The sequence below is a fragment of the Furipterus horrens genome, unplaced genomic scaffold, assembly GCF_987537825.1.
Source record: "Furipterus horrens unplaced genomic scaffold, mFurHor1.1.pri manual_scaffold_5, whole genome shotgun sequence".
Classification (NCBI taxonomy): domain Eukaryota; kingdom Metazoa; phylum Chordata; class Mammalia; order Chiroptera; family Furipteridae; genus Furipterus; species Furipterus horrens.
Window position 1 is genome coordinate 78727621 of NW_028327175.1, and position 19977 is coordinate 78747597.

A 19977-nucleotide genomic window follows, 5' to 3' on the forward strand; every position below is an offset into this window, starting at 1 on the left:
TATGAAGGACTTTTGAAATTTAAGCAAGAATACTCTATATTTACTTGACTTTCTCTCCAGTGTCTATCATAATCCAAAAGTTATTAATACCTCTCAGAAAAATGGTTTAGGTTTTCAGCTATGACTTCATTGTGTTCAGGTAGCAGTTTATGAAGAACTTTACTGCAAGAATGCGTAATTTTTTAAAGTTCTTAAGTCTCCAGTGAAGCTTTCTTTAGCCTGAGCAGACTTAAACTTTCTTAGAACATTGATTCTAATTTTAAACTAGATTTTATTATTTATTGTGGAATTTGAATATTATTAAACTTACATGGGTTGTACAATTTTTTATTAAAAAACACAAATTTAAAAGTATATTTTGAACAGTAGGAAAAGTGGGTGTGTTTTTTTTCCTCTTTCTAGGTTTTGTTAGAGCACGAGGTGGTGGTGACATTCGAGATGTTAACACAAATTCCGAGAACTGGGCTGTCATTAAAGCTGCATTGGTGGCAGGCATGTATCCTAATTTAGTCCATGTGGACAGAGAAAATTTAGTATTGACAGGACCAAAGGAGAAAAAAGTACGGTTTCATCCCACATCAGTTCTCAGTCAGCCTCAATATAAAAAGGTAAAACGTTTTTTAATACTCTTTGGCCTTGAGGTGAAAGTAATCTAATTTAGATAGTTGAAAATCAATGAAATATGTTCCAAATACTGAGCTGCTTTAAGAAATTAATTAGTTATATGTGTATAAATCAGCATTGGAACAAAATTTTAATTGAATCTTAGAGTTGGAAGAGTTAATATGTTAAGTAATGATGACTTTTGTACAAACTACATGATCAATGAATGACCCACTTTCATTTTTGCTTGGGTATACATCACTTATTTCATTGAAGGATTTTTTTACATTTTAGAAGTATTGCCAGTAAATTAGGTGATAAACACAGTTAACCAGTTTTTAAATTTTCTTAATAGATTCCTCCAGCTAATGGTCAAGCTGCAGCAATTCAGGCACTACCCACAGATTGGCTTATTTATGATGAAATGACCAGAGCCCATAGAATAGCTAACATTAGATGTTGTTCAGTAGTGACCTCTGTCACTGTATTGGTGTTCTGTGGACCAGCTAGGTTGGCGAGTAATGCTCTTCAGGAATCTTCATCTTTTCGAGGTAAATGTATTATGAAGAAAATAAAAGCCTGTTTGAAATGATATTATTTTTCTTTTTACTAAACCAAACAAATTCTGAAATTACAAAAACATACGTAGTAGTAGCTCCCTTTTGATATATTGGGCTGGCCAAAAATCCATGTTTTTTTCCGTAAAGTAAAAGACACATTTTTCATTTTCACCAGTAACTTTATTGATTTGGGTATTTTGAGTATGTTGGCTATCTCCTGCATGATTGTTCTCAGTTGATGTCTTGATTTGATTACTATCAACTTCCACTGGTCTACCCCACCATGGAGCATTGTCCAGCGAGAACTCTCCAGCATGAAACTTTGCAAACCACTTGTGACACGTTTGATCAGTCAATCTTGTCCATACACTGCACAAATATTTTTTTGCACTCAGTTACATTTTTACCTTTCTTGAAATAATAAAGCATAATATGCCGAAAATATTGCTTATTTTCTTCCATTTTCAGTATTAAAATAGCTATACAAAAATTCACCAGATTTTTTTTTTTTAATGTGTGCTAATATGACCACTGTCACAATACAGTCTAACAAAATTTTTTCAAATGAAGTTCAAGACAACTCAGTGCTAATAGAGCCATCTTATGGAAAAAAACCAGAAGAGCTTTTTGGCCCCAACATTACTACTAATTAAAAATACTAAAGCATACTACTGCTGTTGAAATTAATTTCTAAGGTAACTTGATTTGTGCATTTTTTTATTAATCTTATAGGAAGTTTGTTTTTTTTCTTCCATTGAATTTAAATGATAGTTTAACATAAATAAAGGTATTTGTTTAAAGGAAATAATAATAATTACCCATAATCTTATTGTCCTTATGTAAATATTTTTTAATATTATATATTCTTTCTATATATACATATTTTAAATTATTTTACCCATACTGTTATTTTATATTCTGCTATTTTCATTGTGTAGAACATAAAAACTTAAAATATTTTATATTTATGGCTGCAAAATATTCTATCACATTGAAGTAGCATAATACAGTTGGACATCTTGATTTCTTTTTCCTACTTGGTGATTTTGCAAATATGTATTGGGCAACTACTATATGTCAGGTATTGTGCTAGGCATTGAGGATGTAACAGAAAACAAGATAGGCAAGGTGTTTCTGTCCTTAGGAGTTTACATGATTATGGATGGTAGCAAAAAAGTAATTTGTATAGTACTGTGAAAGAAAGAAAGAGGATTGCCTTAGGGCTGACCTACTTCAGAAAGAAACCCTAGACAAGTTTCTCTGAGGAGATGTGATTTAAGCTGAAACCTGAAGAAGCCAGCCATGTGAAGATACATAAATAAGCTGGCAAGGGCCAAGATTCTGCACTAGAAAATGATCTAGGAATGGACAGAAGGGTTCTATGATTGGAAACAAAATGATCAAGGAGAGAGTGAAGGGTGGGGTAAGGTTGAAAGAAAGGCGTGGACCTGTAAGTCATGGAAAATGCAAGGGAAGACATTGAAGGGTTTTAAGTAAGGAAATGACATGATGTGATATGTGTTCAAAAAGATCAGTTTGGCTGTGAGAATGTATTGCTGAAGCAACAGGAGTGGAAGGTAGGAGGCAGGTAAGAGTTTTTGCAGTGACTTTTTGACAGATAACAGCTCAGACCTATGGTGGTGGCAGCAGATATGAGAAGTAGATGAAAAATTACTTTGGAAATCGTACTAATAACTGCTAGTTTGAATAATGGGTGATGGGTGAAAGGATAGCGTCATTAACTCCCAGGTTTTGACTGTGATAACTTGTTGAGTAACTCACTTATTTGAGATTGAGAAACTGAGAGGAACAGGTCGTGTAGAGAAGTAGAGTTCTATTTTAGACATGTTAGGTTTGAAATGGCTAAGCCATCCTTAATAAGACCTTTTCTTCTGGAGGCATTTGGATTTACATATCTGGAGCTCAGGGAAGAAGCCTGGGCTCACAATACAAATTTGGAAGTCACCAGCTTGTAGATGATATTAAAGACAGAAGATTGTTCTAAAGGAATGTGTAAATAGAGAAGAGATTTCTTGACAAAATTCAGAGAAATTCTAATATTTAAAATTTGAGTACAGGAAGAGTGACCAGGTGTTGAAGGTAAATATGTTTCAATAAAGGAATGGCCAGCTCTCCTGAATGTTACTTTGAGAGACTGAAGAAGATGTGTACTGATTTTGTTGTGTGTTTGGCAGTATGGTGGTCATTGATGACCATGACAAGAGCAGTTTCATTGGAGTGACGGGACCCATAGAGGGCTAAGTTTGTATAGAAAGAGTAGAGACAGCACAGTAAGTGACTCATGTGGGAATGGATAAGGTGAGGGCACTGGTACTGTACATTGATATTTTCATCTGCGTATCTTTTTGTTTTCATTGAATATGTTTCTTGGGATAAAATTCCTTGAAGAGAGAAAGTATATGAATATTATTTATGATTCTTCCTTCATACACAGCCATATTAGGGCCATCAAGGGTGAATTTCATTGCAATCACACACCATCATTAGGTACTAGTTTTATAAAATGAATTTGCTATTTTAGTAAAATATGTTAATAACATAATATTTTTAAAAAGATTTCTTTCATTTACACTTTTAATTTTGTTCCTGTCAAAAAGAAATAATTCTCCATGCATTTGTTTATATTTCCCTTTAGTTGAGTTGTTCATTTAATCTTTGGCCCATTTATTTTTTGAGTAGTGATGTTTTTCTTAATTTGAACTACAGTTTCATGATGATTTTAATTCTGTTAGCCTTTCTATAATATGCAATATAATTTTGTTCTACATAATTTGAGTTCTGTGTTTTGACTACTATATATTCAAATTGAATAATTTTTTTCTATACTGCTCACTTCAAAACTGAGACAGTTTCATTCTTCCGTGAACCTGATAAGTATTCTGTTCTTTTTCTTTTTCCATAATTTGATTTTTTAGATACTTAACTTTTTCAGTTATGTTGAGTTGACTGTGGTTTAAAGTGTAGATCTAATACTTTTACAAGTGCTCTCTCTCACCTGCACCATTCATTAAATAATCCTTATCCTCTTTTAGAAATTTTACATTAATTTTGTATTACATTTGCCATTTAAAAATTTTCTGCCTACTCTATTTCTTTAAATTTCTGCCTTTATATAGTAATATCTTATTCAATATTTTTGTTTTTTAGTAAGCTCTCCTATCTGGTAGTGGAGGATCTACCTCTACCTCTTTGCTGCTTTTCTATTATTAAGCTATTCTTTGATAATCTCACCTATTTTTATGAATATTGAGTAGTCATCTTCTTGTAACTCTTTTGCACCCAACAATTATTTTGTGATTTTAATTTAGTGTTTGCTTCTAGAAAATTTAGTACATTCTGTTTAGCCAAGCCTTCTATTAAATTTTTCAGTATTTTTTGGTAACTTTATAAAGTTTGGATATATTTCTTAAGATAATTCTTAAGATATTTTGTTGCTGTTTTTGAATTATTATGGTGAATAGGTTCTCTTTCTCATTTTCCTGCCAATCTTGCACAATAGGAATGCTACTCCAGGCAGTATATTTATTTACTATGTTGCTTCACTAATCTTTCACTAATCATTTGGATTCTCTATTTCTTAAATTATATCACCTTTGGGTGATGATAATTTAATTTGTTACCAAAATTTATTTTTTCATGATTTTAGAAAACCATGTTAATGGTCTGCTTTGTCTTTTTGAATTTTAAAGGTACAAATTATAAAGTTGTACCATTGATTATAATGATTTTGTTTTAATAAATTATTTATTAAGAATGAATTGTTCTGTTTTTAATGTTTTTAAAAAGTGTTGAATTTATTAAATAGCTTTTGAACATTGGTTCATATAACCAGAATTTGTTTAGGTTATTGATGTGGTATATATGCTTTTCATGGAAATATCATTTTGTTCCAAGGATAAATTATTGCAATGCCAAACATTTTGCTAGCATTTATTAAAATTGTTGTATTTATGTTCCTTAGTGTGTCTGATCTATAGCATTTATGTGGTATGTGCATTTGCACGTTTAAGTATCTTTAGGTTTTAGGTTTTATCAGGTTTTAGAGCTGGGCTTAGATTTCTCTCATTAAACGAACTGGCTGTTACTAGATTTCTTGAAAGTTTGAGAGACTTGGTGTTCTTGATTTCTTTGTTGTTCTTTAAGTACATCTTAAATTTCTTCCTTAAATAGTCTGAGTCTTTCTATTTCTTATTCTTTCAGGTTTAGTAATTACTTTTTCTTTCAGTTTGTTTTATAGAAAAGAATAAATTTCTTTGAAGGTTTCAAGTTACTATTCTATAACTATGCATACTTTTGTCTTTTTAGCTTAAAACATTTTGTATAATCTTATTTTTGGCTCTGTTTTCATAGTTAGATGTGTGCTTTTTTTTTCTTTTATTAAATTTACCAGAGAGTTACCTATTAGATTTTCAAGGAACTGGATTATAGGTTTAACTATTAATAACATTTGGCTTACCTAATATATCATTTTTTGGTTTACTGTTTTTAGTGTTTTTATTCCTTTTTTTATGTTCTTAGTTTTCTTCTTTAGCTATTATTTAAGTATTGTTTTGATTTTTAAATTTCTTGTCTTTCTTGTTTTGTTGAATTGTGATTAGAGATTATGGTCTTTACAATTCCTTTTTTCTCCTTCCTTTTAAATATTGAGATTTAATTTGTGCCCTTTATGGTTTAGAGAACTCCGCACACAAATTATTAGTATATCGGGAGGATTTGTGTAAATATGGAGTGTCTATCTATATTTACATACTCTTTTCTGCTATCATATAAGATAGTAAAAGTGAAAATATTTTTCTTTCAATATTTTTTGAACAGCGGATGGTATTCCTAATGACAGTAGTGATAGTGAAATGGAAGATAGAACTACTGCTAATTTGGCAACTTTGAAACTTGATGAGTGGCTGAATTTCAGACTAGAGCCTGAGGTAAGTTGCTTTTTAGTAGTGTGATAAATTTCTTTCAGTTAGTCTGAATTAATAAAAACTGCAATGAAAACTATATATTTAATATTGGGCTCTTAGTGTTAGAGAATACAGCTTATTTTTCAGTTTTCATATGGCCCTCTTATATTCTCTGCTGTATTGGGGCTTATTCCAACAGAGGATTTGAAAAACCTATGTGTGGTCAGTATTTATGCATGGTAATATTTGAGCATTTCTGTGTATATAAGAAAATACTGGGTATTGGGTACATAAGAATTTCCTTTACTTTGTACAACTAATCCTAAGAGAAAGATATGAGTTGATTGTTTTCTCTTTTCACATACCTCTGAATTGGGAAAGAGGAATATTTCCTTTCAAATTAAAAACTTTTCTTGACAAAGCCTTTTCTTTTAATTCCATCTCCACTTTTAAAGATCATTTTATATCCTTTTTTATTTGTTTGTTTTGTTTTGTTTTGGTAGCTGAGCTATGAATAGTCAACATTGACTAGATTTACTTTTTTACCATTCATTCATTCATCACTTCAGCCTACTATCTCTTGCATTTCCACCACCCTGTCACACTGAAATTGTACTTGCTGGGGCCAGCATTGTCCTCCATGTTGTCAAAGCCAGTTTGCTGTCCTTGACAAATCTGATCTTCTAGTTTTTTGGCACTATTTTCCATACCTTTCTTTTTGTAATTTTCTCTTTCCCATTTTCCTCTTCACCCTGTCCCAGTTTCTTTGTCATCAATTTCTGTGACAATCTTTCCTGATTCTTCTTTCTAGAAAGATCATTCCTTCTCAGGTTCTTGCACTGACTCTTTTGTATGTATTTCTACCTTAAACGTTAGATATTCTCCAGTACTCTGTGCTTTACTCTGCTCTTTTCACTGTCTATGCACAATCTTTAGGGACTTTACCTCTGCATGTAGGTTTAATAACCATTTATGCATTGATGACTACCAAGTTTATATCTAGCTTAGGCCTTTCTCTGTGAATCCAACTGCCTCTGTACACATTACTTACATGTTCCACAGGCACTCATATAAAAGATGAATGGAACTGAATGAATTTTTGTTTATTTACCCTGATGTTGTTTTTCCGTATTAATCACACTCTGCCACACATTGTATACAGTCTCTCTGATTAAACTGTTTCATTTGATTTTGTGCCTCAAATATGGTGAATACATTTTATTTCATTCATGCAACAAAAAGGACGAAATTAGTAGTAAATTATGTGAAATGTAAAACTTGTTCTTCAGTAACATTTGTAGACCTTAACTAATAAACAAATAGGTGTCTTGAAAGTATCTATTTGAACCGAGGATACTATTTTATTATAGACTGCCAGTTTATTGCTGCAGCTCAGACAGAAGTGGCACAGCTTATTTTTACGCCGAATGAGAGCTCCATCTAAACCTTGGTCTCAAGTCGATGAAGCTACCATTAGAGCAATTATAGTGGTTTTAAGCACTGAAGAACAGTCTGCAGGTTTACAACAACCATCTGGGATTGGCCAAAGGCCAAGGCCTATGTCTTCAGAAGAACTTCCTTTGGCATCATCTTGGAGGTCAAATAATAGTAGGAAAACTTCAGCAGATACTGAATTTTCTGATGAGCCTGCTACTGCAGAAAGGTAAATTTTAAATATATTATTGAACGGGAGACATTTTTCTCCAGGAAAATGACTATTTATCATTGAATCATGTACTTTTATAATATTTAGAAATTATATTCTTATAATGTAAGATACGCAAAAAGGTCATAACATGGGAAGAAATTTTTCCTTTTAAAACACAATTCTTTTTTTTTTCTTCATTTTTATTGTTGACGCTAAAACATTTAAGTATTAAGATAATATGAAGCATTTTGAAGCTACTGGTATCTGTGAGTTATTTAATAAGAAACTTTTTTGTCAGAAAAAACTCAAAATATTTAAATTCAAGAATTAACAAATTTAGAGTCTGTTAAAAAGATAGCAACCTTCTTAAATTATAACTTTTAGTTAATACTATATGTTTAGTGGTATCTTTCCAAGATACCTTGCAGCAAGAAGTATTGACTTTGGCCATTTAACAGAACAGCCTCCCCACACGTATTACTTAGATATCAATATTGCTGACTAGTATTTCTACAGAAAAAGCATTCATTCATTCATTCACTCATTTAAGTAGTGACACTGAGTGCTGTTTGTTCTTGGTATGAGGGCTATAGCGATGTACAAAACAGACAAAAATCTCTTCCTTCAGAGAGTTTACATTTTATTGAGGAGAGGTATATAATAAATAAGTTAACAAATTTATTGTTATGACAAAATTTGTTTCGATTTAGCCAAATTCTTTTAATACTGCCATTTACATGTGATATTTTTATTTATTATATAGTTGTCAATAAGAAAGCTCTTATTGGTTTATCAAAATGTATTGATATATTATTACAGTAGTTGTGATGAATCATTGGCCATGATTCAGAAATATTTCTTGTAAACACATTTATTACATTCAAATATGTTTCTTTGTATCAGTTAGAGAAAATTTTTACCTTGATTATAACAAAGACAACATTTTGCCTGTGATGCTAGTTTTGGCAATATTGGTGGAAAGTCCCAGTAGTAAGAATATGATTTCACTGGTAAAAAAATGAAAATAGAAGCAATGGAAACAAAAGATGTAATGCTTACTGTTTCTAAAGGATCACATAAGGATTTTAATACCTTCTTTTTATCATATTTTGCATATTTCATTTAAGCATAAAGGCTTTTATTAGTTCAGACTTCAGTGAAAGAAGAATAATACATATTGGTTTCCAAGTTCTTCAGATATTACATTTTAGGAAAATTCAGCCAGTTGCCAAGAAAATCAAATAATGTGTGTGCCTGAACCTTTCTGATGTAGACCCTCTTGAGCAAAAGGAGTATAGTATTGTAAAACGCACATTTTTCTACTTAGAAACCCGCCTCCCCACTCTTTGAAAAGATTGTTCTAAAAGTTTACTTGAACAATGACTATATAGAATGTGCAAATACATTTTCATAGAAATTATGTTGTCTAGTTATTCCTAACTCCTGTCTATAAAAAAAACCTTTAGAGTCATAGAGACTGTTGTGTATATATATATAAATGCATACATATATATGTGTATGCCTGTATTCATACACAGAGAAGGAAAACTCTGACTCCAAAAAACCTCCGCTGCCTTGCGGCATACCTCTTCAGGGGAAAGGCTAAGGGAGTAAACCCCGACAGAAAATCCGGAGCCGGAGTCCCTAAGGCGGTTTGACGTTGTAGTCAACACCGGCAACTCCTGCGGCGCACCTGAAGCCAAGCTGTATTGACTCCGTCTTTCCCTTGGACCCTTCAGCTGAGAAGAGAGGGGGGGTGTGCTGCTTGGGCAACAGCAGATCCTCCATATCACCCTGCCTAGGCTCTGTAGCTTCAGCTTCACTGGAGAGGACACTCCAGCGTCATCGCAAGATGTCGATTCAACACGGGAGGAGACAGATACCGTGTCACTCCCGAGTTGGACTGCACAGCCATTCTCGGCGGTGCAGATAGACTCTTAGGAAGCTACACCATCGTCTCTCGAGACGGACGGCTGCCGCCGCCGCGTATTCATACACAAATATACATGCACACACATATACTTTTTGGAAAAAAAAAGCTTTCTTTTCCTTTATAAAGTAATACATTCTCATTTAATGAAATTTGGAAATACAGAAGGAAGTCAGAATTACGACTGTAATGTTAGTTATAGTCTAGAAACTGATCGTCTTATAGATTCATTTTTTCACTTGTGATACCAGGATTGAGCATTTTCATTTCTTTAGAAGTTGCAGCCTGACATTTTTCATTCTCTTACCTGTTGAACAACAGGATATAAAATTTAATCTACTTTCAGACTTTTGGAAATATTAATAGATAATTCCTAGAGTTGATGTATCTTGGTGAGGAAAAGAATAAGTATGCTTAGGAAGAATTATTTTTGAAGAGAAAAGTTATAATCTTTGTGGAATTACTTCTTGGAGAATTGGTATTTAAGAGTTTTCACTCTGGGATGAGAAGATGCAGATTAGATAATTTTTAAAAATAAAAGCATACTTTGAATTGAAAATATCTAAAACTAGTTTAAGAAACTATTAAAATAATAGAAATTGCCCATATTCCATCTTAAAATAAAAACCAATGTTTTTTTCCTTGTCATTTTCAACTAATTATTTGATGGCAAAAGACAAGCATATCTTTTCTGAGAAAACACAGAAGAAGAGATCTATAAATGAGTTATATATTAGAATTCTTAGTTTTTCTTAAATGACAATTTAGGAAGGGTTTACAGAATACTTTGTTTCTACACGAATTAAATTTTGGAGGGAAGCCAAATACGAGAGAGGAGAAAAAGCTAGAATAGAGGTCAGTAGATCAATTTGAAAACCACAAACGTAGGTATTTAATTCTATTGAAAACATTTTTATTTTAATAAGGTTTTACCATCATTAAGTTTTGCATTTAATTTTCAGGTCAATTAGGTGCCAGGATAAGAATGATGGAATTTTAGAGGTTGTAACTGTAATCCATTGAACTTTAATTCCTGAAAAGTTGTTTTTTATACTTCCTATGAAGTTGTTAAAGATTCATATATCCATTTATTATATTTTTGTTAATATCTTTAAGTTTTAACTATTTTATTTCATTTGTGAAATAAACAATCCTTGATCTAAGATATTTTATTGAATTGGAACAAATTATGGCCATAAGCTATTTCAACTTGTCTTGAAGGTAGGACTTGCAAGACTGTATGGATGCTTATGAATTATTGAACACATCCTTTTTAAAAAAATATTTTATTTATTTATTTTTAGAGAGGGGGAAGGGAGGGAGATGGAGAGGGAGAGAAACATCAGTGTGTGGTTGCCTCTCATGTGCCCCCAACTGGAGACCTGGCCCGCAACCCAGGTGTTGCCCTGACTGGGAATGGAACCAGTGACACTCTGGTTCGCAGGCCTGCACTCAATCCACTGAGCCAGATGAGCCAGGGCCCTTTTTTGTTTTAAATGTATTTACTGGGGAACACAATTTTCATTGAGTTAGATCTGACACTTGCTTTTGACTAACTTTTGGCATTTGAATCCAAAAATCACCCCAGTTTTTCTCTATCATGTCAACTTTTTAAGGTACAGGATACCTTCCCTTTGTCCCAAAAATCATACAAAATGTACATACAAAGGAAAATAAAAAATTATCTGAACATACTGTTTATTTAGAGATATTTTATTCATATAAAGGGTGTATATTGTTACTGTAAGTCAAATTGTGTACAAGCAGTAAAGTTCTGCTACCAAACATACATATTAAGGTATTTTATCTTTTCAAACGACAGGCTAGGAAATGCCAAAAGGAGATACTTGGAACAGTCTCCTTCAGTTGGCAAAGCTTTAATAAATTGCTTCATGAGACCCAGTTTTATGTGCAGAGGTGGGAATATAATGTTCTTTCTTTCAACAAGTGGCTCATGTAGAAGTTAGGATCCCCAGGTTTGAGGTCAGATCTTGGAGGCCAATTCGACTCCACTCAATGCTGCTCACGAGCTCGGCTGTCCTTCATACACAGAAAACAGGGATACTTGGTGTAGCTGCGTTGCTGACCAAGAAGGAAGCAGACCATTTTAAGGTCAACACAGATGATCCAGTTGTGCTTGTGATATTGCAACAGATCAATGACTCTCTTTATGTCTTCATATTCTTCACGAAAACAAAATGGCCAGTTGGGACTGCATCAAATTAATTGCCATTGTGGAGGAGGACACACTTCAAGCTTCACTTTGAACTATTGATGAACAGTCACCATTCAGTTGCGTTGTACATTGGAATTCCCAATTCCTCCATTAAACCATGTATATGATGGCAATACACAAAACCACTGTCACTTTGAAAGTACTGCAGAAATGCACTTTCTCTTGATCGGAAGTAGGATGCCTTCGCTCCTTTTTTAAGCAAGTTTTTCTCGTGCAGTCTTGATGCTAGGAGTTCTGAAACCTTTTTGGATAGTCCCAAATCTCGTGCCAAATCATTCAACTCATGCTGATCAAATCCCTTATGAACTGAGTCATCTTCAATTTCAAAATCTTCATCTTTACTGTCACTTAGTTCTTCACCATACTCCTGTTTTGCAAAAGAGGGTAGTTCAGTGAAAATTGGCACTGGGATTTCAGCTGAATGAGGCACTGGGCATATAGCTGATGATAGAGTAGGATACCCTATTTTACATTTATTTTTCTTGTTCTATCCTGATGTGTTCACTATACAAAAGGAACAGTTACTTGAATGATCTCTGAACTCTCGCCAAACCATAGGTATAACAAATGGCAGTTTATCACATGTTCCCTTCATCCACAGCCGTAAACTCTTGACACACTGTCTGCACACCTTTGAGAGGCCCAAGACTTATCTTGATCACCAAGTTTTACTTTAAAATATGCAAAATAGGCTTGCCTGACAAATGCACTGATGTTTGTCCTTTGACTGGAGTTGGTGAAACTACCACAGCTATAAAAATGAATCAGGGTTGTTTAGGCACTTACGGCGAGAAATATCAGAGGAAACATGATCTGAAGGAAAGGAAATACGTATGTAAATTAAAAAGTAAATTCTGCTAACTCCTTGTATACAGACAAGAATTTGGACTACACTTTGGAATATGATTCACTATATAGAGCGGCACACAACCTCTCACCACACTGTCTCACGTGTAACTGAATAGCCTAGACAATTATGAACCTGTCGCTGGTCTCCAAGGTCATCCCCCACCTCTCCCCACTCCAGGGAGGTTTGCTCTCAGCCAATAGGAGAGCACTAGTGCTTCCCTGGATCCAGGCTTGATCCAGCCTAGAGTGGTCGCATTAAGATAAGCTGTACAGAAAAACTTGACATGATAGAAGAAAACTAACTGTAGTTTTGAAATCAGCATGCCTATTTAAGTCTAAAACAGCTGAAAAATTGAACTCAACAGGAATTATATTAGAAATTGTTCCCCTGTGTTATAAATGTTGTTAAATACAGCAAAGTAAATGTTATATCATATGAACTCCATAGCCCAGATTCAACAGTTAGCAAGATTTTCCCCTACTTGTTGTATGTACCCAAATATTTTCTTTTGCTTTCTCTTTTTGTTTGCATATTTCAAAATAAATACCACACATCCTGTCATATTACCCTTCCATATTTAAATATCTATTTCTTAAAACTACAGGCATTTTTTCTACATAATCGAAATCCAATTATCAACTCATTGAAATGATTATTTCTGCAATTTTCTTCAAATTCATTTGAATTTACAGTCAGGGAGGACTTATGCATTATATTAGGGTGTTGTTTCTCTTGTGATCTAGAGCAGTCCTCTGTTGACATTTTTGAAGAAATTAGGTCAATGGTACTGTGAGAAGGACAGCAGGTCTTTGAATAACATCATTTCTTTCAAGTTACCATAGTAACTTCTGTTTATACAATTAGCCTGTGGTAAAATTGGTTTCATTATACATCATTTTGCTTAAAGTAACAAAACCAAGTTGACAAAGCTGAGCACTTACCACATTGTGGATTTGTCGCTTTATTTCTTCCTGGCATTATTTATTGCTGTACCCTAAGTATTTCATGTAAACTGGTAGCTTGTCCTCAGTGCTTGATTAGATCCAGTGTTTGTGTGAGAATATTTTATAGGTGGTGCTGTGAACTTTTATTGCACAACTTCAGGAAGTACTTTTTTTTTTTTTTTAAACATCTGGTTGTTCCACAAAGACATATACTTTTAAAGCTCAGACAAACTAAGAGACTTGTCCAGGATTACATACCTAGTTAGTTGTAAATTTAGTATTGTCCTAGCAATCTTCTATCTTGACTCTAATTCAGTATTATTTCCACTTTACCATACTGTAATTTTTAGTATGCTTTTAAAATCTATTTTTCTTGGCTGTAAGATATTCTATGAAGGTGGAAGGGAAGTGGAGTGGGTGATATTCTAGTGAGATGCATTGACTTAGATGTAGTTAAATAATTTCATAATGTTAAAAAACATTAAATATCAATATAAAGTATAATTTTTAAAGACATCTCCTATACCATCATAAAAGAGATTAGATATTTTATAAGAGAAATAATACTTGAGTAATTGTTAATAATAAGTTAAATACTTTTGTAGATTGTTTTAAATGCATTTTTACCTATGGTTTTTGTAAGTATACCCTAATAGTACAACTGTTTCTTAGCTTCCAAATGTAAGAGAAGAATGAAATTCCCTTTTAAAATAATATTCTATCAATTATAATGTTCTTGAAACTTTGGTTTGAAATGGCATCTGATTTATATTATGAGCTTATATGTAACTTAAACATAATGGGCCTTTGCTTCCTCCTTCTTACTCAAGAGTATTGATGAAATCTCCATCTCCAGCATTATACCCACCTCAGAAGTACAAAGATAGAGGAATTTTACATCCTAAACGAAGCAGTGATGACCGATCAGATCAATCTTCAGTGAAATCTACAGAAGATTACCCAAGTCCTTGTGCTAGTCCTTCTCCTCCATCCCCAGGAAAGGTAGAGTATCTACAAGTCCATGTAGCAAGGAAAAGATTTGTAGCTTATCCCATTTTACATATTTAAACAAAATTATAAATCACTTATTTTCAGTTACTAATTGTGGTCTCTTCTAGATAAACATTGAAGCTGGCAGACCTGAGACACCTTGAGTAAATTTTTTAATTTTTCTTGCTTGCCAAATTTTTCTAGTTATTACTCTCTTGGTGTATTTTAAATTAACTGATCTTTCACTGATGGCATGTAGCTAACTAGGCAGTTCATTATTTCCTTTCTATATCTTTAGAACTTTTTAAAAATTAAAACAAATAAGATTATCTTAATTTTGTTTTATTATTTCAGAATTGAAAATAATGGTTTCTTTCAATAGTTAATTGATTTTATCAAGTCAGTGGATATACTATAAAACAAGACAGGATGGGGTTAGAAAGATAGGAAGTGTTGGTAGGGAATTGAGAACTATGTATCTTCTTAACACATTGTGGTAGAATGATTTCAAATGTTTAGAATATATTTACTATTACATTGTTAGTACCTGGGTAAGTATTTGTTTAGGGTTATTTAGCAGTATGTTGTGCTCTGGTGAAAACGTCTGCTGAAACACTTATTAAATAAGAGGAGAAGAAATGTTTTTGTGGATTTACATTCTTAGGTTTTAGGGTTTTAAAATTTTTACATATCTTAATTAAGGTATAATGTACACACAATATAATCTGCAATTCGAATTGTACAATTCAGTGAATTTTGAAAAATGTATACAGTCATGGAACCATACCACAATCATACACATTTCCGTCACTCCTGGCTCCTGGCAGCCACTGATCTGCTCTCTGTCCCTAGAATTTTGCCTTTTCTGGAATTTTCTGTAAATGGAATCACATATGTTGCTTTTACTGATGGGCTTATTTCACTTTTGAAATTCATCAATACTTCTGAATGTATTATTTGTTTAATCTATGAGAATTCTATTTGTTCCACATTTTTGACAATGCTTGATATTATTAGTCTTTTTAATTTTAGCCATTCTAGTGGGTATGTTACTGAGCAAAAGGGGGTTCTTTCATATGACAACTTGGTGTAAAACCCAACAGTTAAAGTGTCGAGGAAAACAGGTCTTTACAATATTCCAGCCTGGGGAGGAGCCCTGTTCTCCTATGGGACTCAGCACTTCTCTTGCACCCCAAAAGGCTATAAGCCAAAACCAAGCCCAATAGTTCCCCATTCCTTATCTGTCAGCTCTCTCCTTCAGGACCTAGGGTATGATGTCATCAGTCACCATATAACAGTCAAGCAAAACGTGTTGTGTTGCACTGGAGCAGGCATGTTCTCTCTTTTCCCTTTCAAAACCATATGGATCTCCTTCTGACCTTTCAAAACCACATGGCTCTCTCTTTCCTTCTAAAACTTCATGGTGCTCTCCCTGCAAAATGGTTGCCACCTTATTTTTAAATCCCTGACTTTGGCCTGTGAAGCAGTGGGCAGGGTATCTGGTTCTGACCATTCGCAGAACCTTGCGCAGGCCCACATACCCTTTCCTCACCATTTTGTGGTCAAAACCCCTCCCATCTCCTTGGGGCGCTGGAAGAACCAAAGCCATTTGCATAACTAAGACACTAGCTACAAGCCATAGATATGCAAAGGCATCTTGAAGGCTGTCCCCTTCCTCCATCCCCCAACTGCAGGCTCTGGGAAATTTTGGGGACACCTCTCTATAACAGGTACAGTGTAGTGATATCCCATTGTATTCTTAATTTGCATTTCCCTAATGACTGATGATGTTGAGCATCTTTTCATGTTCTTATTTGCCATTCCTGCATCTTTAGTTAAGTATCTGTTAAATTTCTTGTTTAACTTTTTTTGGGTTGTTCATCAGTTGTTTTTCTTTTTCTTAGTAGAAAGAGGTTTATAAAAATACATTCTGGATACATCTTAATTATATATGTTCTGCAATATTTTTTCTAACAGGCTGTGCTTGATTTTTATTTTAAGTGTCTTTTGAAGAGTAAATGTTTTAAAATTTGATGATGTCCATTTAATCTATTTTTTTCTATTTTGGTTTCATCTTTTTTTTCTATTATGGTTCATTGGTCATAGTGTATTATCCTTTCAAAATATAGCTGAATTTAATTTTCTTCAACCAAAATATTTGTTAAATGAGGGAGCTTTGTTCATGAGGGATATTCTGTAGCTCTCTTTTCTTGTGTTATCTTTCTGTGGTTTTAGTGTCAGCATTGTGCTGGCCTCATAAGATTAGTTGGGGAATATATTTTCCATTTCAATAATTTGGAAGAAATGTGTAGAATTGGCATTATTTCTAATTTAAGTGTTTGTAGAATTCACTAATGAAGTCATTTTTAGCTTTCCCTAGTGTCTCTTGAACCAATATTATGCCACTTTCCATATAGTTTGAGAACCTTGCAACACTGTACTTTTATTTTACTCTTCAGTCCTTTGACTTGTTTCATATATTGTATTTCTACATATGTTATACATGCCACACTATGTTACTTACATAGCCAATTATCTTTCACCAAAATTCAGAAAAATTCCTTTCATATTTACTAAATATTCATTGTTTTCTGTGTTCTTTATTCTTTTGTATTGATATGAACTTCTATATTGGATCATATATTCTGCCTAAAAACCTTTGTATAACATTTGTTCTAGTACAGAGCTGCTGGAAACGAATTCTTTAAGCTTTCATCTGGAAGGTCTTTTTCACTTTTATTTTTACAAGATATTTTTATTGTGTATATAATTCTAGATTGACAGTGGTTTTTTTTAATTACTATAAAGATGTCACTCCATTATTTTCTGGTTCACATAGTTTCTGATGGAAGGTTTACCATCATTGTTATCTTTGTTTCTCTGTATGTGATGTGTCTTTTCCCTCTAGATGTTTTTAAGATTTTCTTTTTACCACTTGTTTTTAGCAGTTTGATTTTGATACGATTGGTCTGATTTTCTATTTCTTCTTCCATCTGTGTATTTATAGTTTCCATCAATTTTGGGAAATTTAAGATGATTATTTCTTCACATATTTTTATTTTTATTTTTTTAATGTGTTTTATTGATTATAATATTTGTCCCAATTTCCCTTCCCTCTGCTCCCCTCCACCTTGTGGCCCCCCTCCCTCCAGTTGTCCCCCCCTTTTAGACCATGTCCATTAGTTGTGCATATAGTTCTTCTCGACCTCTCTCTGTCTATTCCATTCCCTCCTACCATGATCCTTAATTCCTATATCATCTCCCTCCCTCTCCCCATTGCCCCTCCCTGTTGACCTCCCCCCAATATGTTCCCCGTACCTATAGTTCTTTTTCCACTCTCGTTGCCTGTTTAGTTTGCCTTTGTTTCAATTCCCTAGCTTCTGTTGTTTCTTGTGATGCAGTTTTCATTTTAGATTTCATAGTTTTGATCCTCCTTTTTCTAAACCAGTCCCTTTAACATCTCATATAACAGTGGTTTGGATCTAATGAACTCTTTCAGTTTTATTTTGTCCTGGAAACACTTTCTCTGCCCTTCTATTCTGAATGACAATTTCACTGGATAGAGTATTCGTGGTTGTAGGTTTTGGATTTTCATTACTTTGAATATTTCTTGCCAGTCCCTTCTTGCCTGCAGGGTCTCCCTTGAGAAGTCAGCTGATAGTCTAATTGGGACCCCTTTGTACATGATTCTTTTCTTCTCTCTTGCTGCTTTTAAGATTCTCTCTTTATCTTTAATTTTTGACATTTTGATTATAATGTGTCTTGGGAGTGGTTCTCCCTGGGTCCAGTTTTTTTGGACTTCTCTGTGCTTCCTGGACCTGTAAGTCTATTTCCTTCCCCAAGTTTGGGAAGTTCTCCTTTATTATATTTTCACTCAATTTTTCAAGTTCTAGTTCATCTTCTTCACTCTCTGGCAAGCCAATGATTCTTATGTTGGGCCTTTTATAGCTGTCCCAGAGGTTTCTGATCCTCTCATCGTTGCTTCCCGTTCCTTCTCTATATTCTGGTTTGTTGAGATGAACTCTGGATTTTTTTTCCTCACAATCTGTCTCGTATGTGGTTTTGTTCCTTTCGTTATGAGTGTTTTTCGCTTCTTTCTCATCTTTTTCCAGATCTTTTGTTAATTCTGTAAGCCACCTGATAACGATGGCCCTGAACTGAGCCTCTGACAGGTTTCTTATTTGTTCATCTGTCAGATTCCTCATCTGTTGCCTGGTGAGCTGTGCCACCGGGATTTCTATAGTTGTCTGCCTCATTTTGACAGATGCATTTTGTTTTCTTGGGCCGGCTATAGGGGGCAGTGCCTGTGTACTCGTCACAACCCAGCAACCAGCACCGTTCCGCAACCTTTCTCGCTGCGCCGTGGTGCTTTGTCGTCACAACCCAGCGACCGGCGCCTGTCCGCAACCTATTTCGCAGCCCTGTGGCGCTTTCTTTGGGGGCGGGGGTCCAAGATGGATTCACACAGTTATTCCGCTAGGAGACCGGGATCCGTCCTCCCGCCCCCTGGGCCTCACTGTTCAAGGCGATGTGGTGGCTGCTTTCCCCAGCGTTGGGGTCGCGAGCTGCCGGGGTTTGACTGCAGCCGGGATTGTCCTCCCTGCCGCTGTCCCTGGTGCGACCGCAAACAGCACTGCCCTCTTTAACTCTTACCTGCCCAAATGGCACCGCTGGTTTACAACTTCATACGTTGGGCTTCCGTGTAGTTTTATTTTCTGGAATTTCTAGTTATCTTTTGTTTTGAAGTAGTTGTATTCCTCTCTAGTTGTAGAGGGAGACCGAGCGTGTCCGTCTAAGCCTCCATCTTGGCCGGAAGTCTCTTCACATATTTTTAATATTTCACCTCTCCCTTCTCCTTTCTGGGATCCTGAATACACAAATGTAAGATCAGTTGATATTGTTCCACAGGTCACTGGTGCTCTTTTTATTTAGTTTTTAGTCATTTCTACCTCTTTGCTTTATTTGAGATAGTTTCTATTGCTATATCTTTAAGTTATTTCACTGATATTTTTATTTGTATTGTCTAATCTATTGTATTGTGCATTTTTCCTAGTGTATTTTCACTTCAAATACTGTACAGTAGTCCCTCTCTATATTGTGATTCACTTATCGCGGCCTCACTGTATTGCGGGATTTAAAAAAATATTATATTTAATTATCGCGGATTTTTCGCTATATCGCAGGATTTGGTGGTACTGTATACGTATGTTGTTAAAGTTATGTAGGTTTAAGAGTGTAGAATAAATGTAAGGTTCCTACTTCGCGGGGCGGGGGGGTGGGCGGTCTAGAACATA

The 19977-nt window shown here is 34.3% G+C and overlaps 1 protein-coding gene across 1 annotated transcript in view; it reads left to right on the forward strand.

The window, feature by feature from the left end:
- YTHDC2 (YTH N6-methyladenosine RNA binding protein C2) overlaps positions 1-19977 on the forward strand; it is a 70798-nt gene that overhangs the window by 46741 nt on the left and 4080 nt on the right. The window contains exons 22-26 of the mRNA XM_090276593.1: positions 403-608; positions 959-1154; positions 6000-6109; positions 7456-7748; positions 14524-14695. Coding sequence (XP_090132719.1) covers positions 403-608; positions 959-1154; positions 6000-6109; positions 7456-7748; positions 14524-14695 — 977 coding nt within the window. The remainder of the gene's footprint in view (positions 1-402; positions 609-958; positions 1155-5999; positions 6110-7455; positions 7749-14523; positions 14696-19977) is intronic.